Consider the following 5,531-nt stretch of genomic DNA (forward strand, 5'->3'; position numbering starts at 1 on the left):
TGAATTTCTCCTTCACTATATCTAAAAGCTCACAATTAATGCAATAAAAGTGAATAAGAAATAACAACATACTTTTGAATTCTTTTTTCTATTATTGGCCTTACTATGTCTGTCCACTCAGCATTAACAGGAATAGGACCCAAGTCAATTGGGCCGCTTTTTAACCCATCCAACTCATACAATCTTCCCTCAAAAGGTATATAACCAATAAAGTGGTACACATCTTCACTTTTGCTTGCCAGTGAATTATCAAATTCAAACAAATTTTGTCTTGCAAATGAATTATGAACTGAACGAATTACAGGAGAATTACTGATAGTAAGACCTTTCATATTAGCATCAAATCCTTGACAAAATTCTCGCAATTCTGATAGAGTTGAACCTATAATGTAGGTTTGTCAATATTTAATTTTGGATGATAATTAAGTTTAGAGGTTAAGAAAGTTATTCATTTGAATTTATTTATTTTAGCATACCTAATTTTATATCTGGATGTCGACAATTTAATAAAACACTTAAAATAGCTTGAGTGGCACATGCATTCTCTATTACTTGTCTTGCAAAGAATAGCTTGTCTAATCTACTATCCTGTACAATGGGGCCACTGGGTTCTTCATCCTTTGCCCATTTAAATAGAAATATAAGACCATGAATCGGCCTACGAAAATTTAATAGTTATTTTTTGTTATTAATAATAAGGCGATTTCTATTAACTCACTTTAAATTTTCAAATTGTTCTCCATCTAAACTCCACAATTCTTCTACTTGTGCTCCTTTTACACCTATTTAAATGAACAAAAATAACAATATGCGTATTATATACTAAATTAACAGCAATGTTGGTACGTTTTTTCTTTTAAAATAAAAATATGATAGCTTTGTAGAATTTTAAGGTTATACCTAAAAAGGCATTAAATCATACCGAATTCTCGTATCAATTCCGTGAAAACTCCTGGGTCACTCTCAATTAAACACCAATTTCCTGCACTTTCAGACATTTTAATTAAACAATATTTAAATACTAATTCAAATTGATCGTTGTCACGCTGACAATTTTTTGCTTCCTCATTTACATATTGGAAGATTTTCAAAACTTTGTTTATTTAACCACTTAGAATCCAGAAGAAACCACCGTTACTTTTAATAAGCATTTATGAAGTGGTAATAAACGAGTTTATTTTCCTCATTAAATTCAATAAAATTTATATCCGAACATCCATAATTTATAGCTTCATAATTCGATTCTGCTTATTTATTAACTTTTTTAAATTATTAATTTATCATCTATGACTGATTAATAATATTTCTAACATTTTATATGTCTTATCTATGGAAAGATATTTTTGTCAACAGATCAATACAGAGGTTAAACGAAAGTAGTTCATCCCTAAATTTCTTAATTTAATAAAAAAGTGTTAATTTAAGTAATACTTAACTGTAAAAGCAGAAAGTAGGAATATGGCAGATTTACGAGAAAGACATATAAGTCGAGAAAATGTATATGGACAAAAATTTGGCAAAAAGTAAACTAATAAAAACAGATGAGAAAAAGGTAATAATGGAGTTTTGTCTTATTTTAGTTATTTTACAAACCAGAACAGTTCTCTTAGAGAAGAACAAAAAGTGTATGTCAGACAACTAAATGGACCCATGACAAGAAGACAGAGTAGCAGTTTGGACAGTGCTCCTTCACTGCAGGTGAATTTTCAAAAAGAACAAATGTCAGGCCAAAACATAGGTGTTTTCTATTTATTTGTAAAATCCGCATCTTTTCCACATGCTGCTTGGATTTGTTATCATAGCATGGTTCTCCAGAATTTCGAAGAAATTACGTGTACCCCAGTCACATAGCCCCCATGCCTGCGTTTACAGTTCCCCATCAGGTACCTTCTTTAAATTTCTTTGTGTGCTTGATTACAAAAGCCCAATTGTTTTATAATTTATGTCTTTGGTTTTAACTAATCTTAAATATAAATTCTCTTTTTATGCTTTGTTTATACTAATATTTATTAACTGTATTTCTTAAACCTACCAATTTAAGGAATTAAATGGACATGCCTATAATACATATAAGAATCAAGCTCAGGAGAGTACATATCCAACTACCACAGACACCGAGCAAGCTGTCAGCAAAATCAGTGCGATGTTTCCAACTGTCTCTGATACACACATAAGAATTTTATTAAAAAAGTAAGGCTTCTATAAATTTACTTCCTTAATACAACTAGAAAACTTTTTTATTGATTATTAAAGCTCAAATTTTTTGTATTCTGTAATTTTTGATGTTAAAATAAGGTGAAAGTAAAATTTAAATAATAAACACAAAAAATAAACTTAAAAACGGAATTAATGTTAAGAAATTGTAAAGTAATTTGAATCTAAAAAGTTCTTATTGCTAATTAAATGCTCTATAGGTACCATAACAGAGAAGCTCTGGTAATAAGTGCATTGCAAGTAGAGAAACATCCAATCACAACACCTGGACCATATGCAACTCCACCACCGGGTCGTAATATCAATGTTCATCCCTCAATTCATGCTGCAAGACAAATAACGCCCCCTCTTAGTTTACACAGCAGCTCGAGAACTGGCAGCCCTATTTTAAGACCAGGTTCGGATTTGAGCTCTGGGTATATAAGCGAATATCGGAGTTCACCAAAAACACCTCACTCTCCCAAAATGAAACTGAGGTGCGCATTTATGTATTTATTTATTTTTTACTTATTTAACTAGATACAAAAAGTAAGTTCTACAGAACTCCGCATGTGCATACATACGTTCCCATTCGAATGCCTAATATAGCATGAAATTATATACATGATGACACATTCCATATAAAAGTTTTTTATAACGTACTTAAATTTAACGCTTGGAGTTTGGTGAACTGTTTCTTTTTAGTAATCTACCTACTTTTTCTGTAGATATAAAAATGTGAATAATTTCTACCTTTTAGAGGTTTTAGTGAAACCTTTTTTTAATCCAATTAATTATTGTGACCTTTATAAGACTGTTTAATTTTTTCCTTGTGTTCTGAATTTGTATTGTGTACATACAGTATAGGTAAAAAATACTTTTATTTAGATATATGAAGTCGATATTCCCAAAAGCTGATGAAGATGTAATTCTGGACATTCTTTGTAATAATGACAATAACATTCAAAAGACTTCAGGAATTCTGGAGGATATGGGCTTTCAGAGAAGAGAAATCGTCAAAATAATACCAAAACAACCACAAAAAAAGAATGATGGAAAAAAAGACGTTTGCAATGAAAACATAATACCCTCAACAAAACTGAAAACTTTGGTTGATAAAGCACAAAGTATAACTATTATTTATTTTTAAAATTCTGCAAAAACAAAAGTTACTTCATGTTTTTAGTGACTTTTCGTTTGAGGGAAAAGTATCCCCATACTCCAGAGCATTTAATAACCTTTGCCCTTGAAAGTGTTGATTTTGAAGAAGAAAAAGCACACCAAATATTATCAATGATGATAGAAGAAGAAAAGTCTAAAGAAGCAGCTGCAGCCAAAGAAAGGTAATTAAAATCTGCTTTATTTAATTGTCAGTGTTTGGTTTCATAAACCATGTTCATCCTTAGGCAAGAAGAAAACTCTGGTAAAGCTGAAGTGATGCCCATATCACTATCAGAAAGTAGGCAATCTTTGAAGTCTTTAATGATAAACGAGCAAAAAGAAGGATCTATGAAACAATCAAGCAGTTTTTGCAGGTATTTTTTTGTAATTAAATTTAAGGATGAATGTTTAAATAAAGGTATCTTAAAGGGTTCTGGAAGAAACTGGAGAATATGAAGGCGGTTATATATCGTCAAATTTACAGAATACAATGGGCGCAAATCCAAATAATGTTAAAGGAGCTAATTCTCAGTTACTATTGTAAGCAAAGTTTTCATTGTGGGAAATAATTTTTAATGTAATATTTATTATTGTGTAGGAAGAGTTATGTTCACTGTCATGGAGCCGATCCAAAACTGCGACAAATCCCGTCCAAGGGACTAGCCAAAGGTCCAAATTCGAAGTTGGTTAGTTTAAAAAATTATCAAGCTCATGGACCGAATCCGGAATTACGTAAAGGGCCCAAAATCGGCCTCGCCAAGGGCAATATATTTTCTCAGTTGAAAAACATCGTTGTAGGAGAGTCAAGAGGTAAATAGCAATATTCTTGTACCGTTCTTTAAACGGTTACATTATTTTTAGTTAATTTATTGCTTTCTTTTTATTTATAATATTGAGTGGAAATTCTCTAAACGCTATATATTTTACAATTAAAAAGATTAATCGCTTTTGAATCGCTCAGAAATTTTTGTCGCTTTTTAGTTACATTTACTCGTTAACGTGCAATAAGTTATAGAATAAAAGAGGTATTTGTTTTAAATATCACTTGGTTAATATTTACTGGGTTTATAAAAATTAAAAATGCCTACTATTTTGCCTTTAAAAAAAGTAACATCTATTAGTTTCTCGAATAATCACGTAGGTTTCTCTTGTTTTTGAAGCACTTTAAAATAAATTGGGTAAACACTTAATTATTTACCCTTAATACAACTACCTGTTGTAATTCGTAAATGATTGTACCTGCTGCATCTTAACCATTTCCTCCATTTATTTTTAAATGCCACTGCTCATGAGCCATTTGTCAGGTCGTTTAAAATCATTTTTAGAAATTTCTTCAAAAAAGGTCCCAAAATTTATATTGCATATTTGAATTGTGGCAATTATTGTTTGCTTATTTTAGGCCGCAAACATTTTTTGAATGACGGTTTAATATTGGCGAGACAATAAATTTCAGAGAAAAACAAAATCAATCAGGACCCTTTTTGAAGTCCATGCAAATATATTAACCACCTTTTAAATCAAAATAAAAATACTACGGCAAAAATACTATTTTTGATATGTAGTTGAAAAAAAAGATAATGTAAAATGTACGTCTATATTTTTTGAAGTTTTTTTTTTCGTGAAATCCGTGTCGATGTTATATTGTATAATTTAGCTGTGTAATAGGTACTTTAATAGAATAATTACATTTTGTGTAGACTCTTTTAGAAACAGAAATCTCTTCAGTAGTATGTATTTTAAATTCATATTTTTTTATATGTAACCTTTTACTAGTGTAGGAATTATTTATTCGCAATTTATAAAAATACTTTCTTCATGTGCCGATTACCGTTAGATTTTTTTAAATATTTTTCTGCAATTGAACTAAAATTCAATTTTGAGGTTGAATATTTGACGAGAAATACAATCAGTAAGTTAATATGTACTAATAAAAATACATTCACATAATACAATTAAATAAATTAGATTATGAAATTCCCCAATGTGGAAAAAAAACGTACCTAATGATCCTACAGTAATTAGAATTGAAATATTAGAGGCTGTGCAAAGTAAATTTAGCCGCCCATAATAAAAAAAAACAAATTACTAGAATACTGGTATACTTGTAAAAGGAGTAATGAAAAGCAATTTGTTACACATTGAAGCAAAAACGGTGGCATACTCTGAAAGTAATATTG

At 30.0% G+C, this 5,531-nt stretch overlaps 2 protein-coding genes across 3 annotated transcripts; one reads left to right on the forward strand and one right to left on the reverse strand.

Moving 5' to 3' along the window:
- Positions 1-5: 5 nt before the first annotated feature.
- Positions 6-1,187, reverse strand: LOC108743999 (ubiquitin carboxyl-terminal hydrolase isozyme L5; the record flags this gene model as incomplete). Its single annotated transcript, XM_018479599.2, has 5 exons — positions 923-1,187; positions 719-782; positions 477-658; positions 73-382; positions 6-21 (listed from the first exon to the last, which is right to left on the reverse strand). Coding segments are annotated over exons 1-5 (648 nt in total), but the record flags the coding sequence as incomplete, so codon positions are not given.
- Positions 1,188-1,341: 154 nt separating this feature from the next.
- LOC108744000 lies at positions 1,342-4,938 on the forward strand. Of its 2 annotated transcripts, XM_018479601.2 has the most exons (11): positions 1,342-1,523; positions 1,581-1,698; positions 1,803-1,883; positions 2,042-2,190; positions 2,415-2,690; positions 3,082-3,320; positions 3,380-3,536; positions 3,600-3,728; positions 3,784-3,894; positions 3,953-4,164; positions 4,754-4,938. In XM_018479601.2, exons 1-11 carry the CDS (start codon positions 1,459-1,461, stop codon positions 4,798-4,800), a joined length of 1,584 nt encoding a protein of 527 aa, XP_018335103.1. In that variant the 5' UTR covers positions 1,342-1,458; the 3' UTR covers positions 4,801-4,938. The 2 variants fall into 2 exon arrangements, with proteins under 2 accessions (XP_018335103.1, XP_018335104.1); XM_018479602.2 differs by lacking the exon at positions 1,803-1,883.
- The last annotated feature ends 593 nt before the right edge of the window (positions 4,939-5,531 follow it).

Source organism: Agrilus planipennis, unplaced genomic scaffold, assembly GCF_000699045.2.
Source record: "Agrilus planipennis isolate EAB-ADULT unplaced genomic scaffold, Apla_2.0 scaffold1686, whole genome shotgun sequence".
Lineage (NCBI taxonomy): Eukaryota > Metazoa > Arthropoda > Insecta > Coleoptera > Buprestidae > Agrilus > Agrilus planipennis.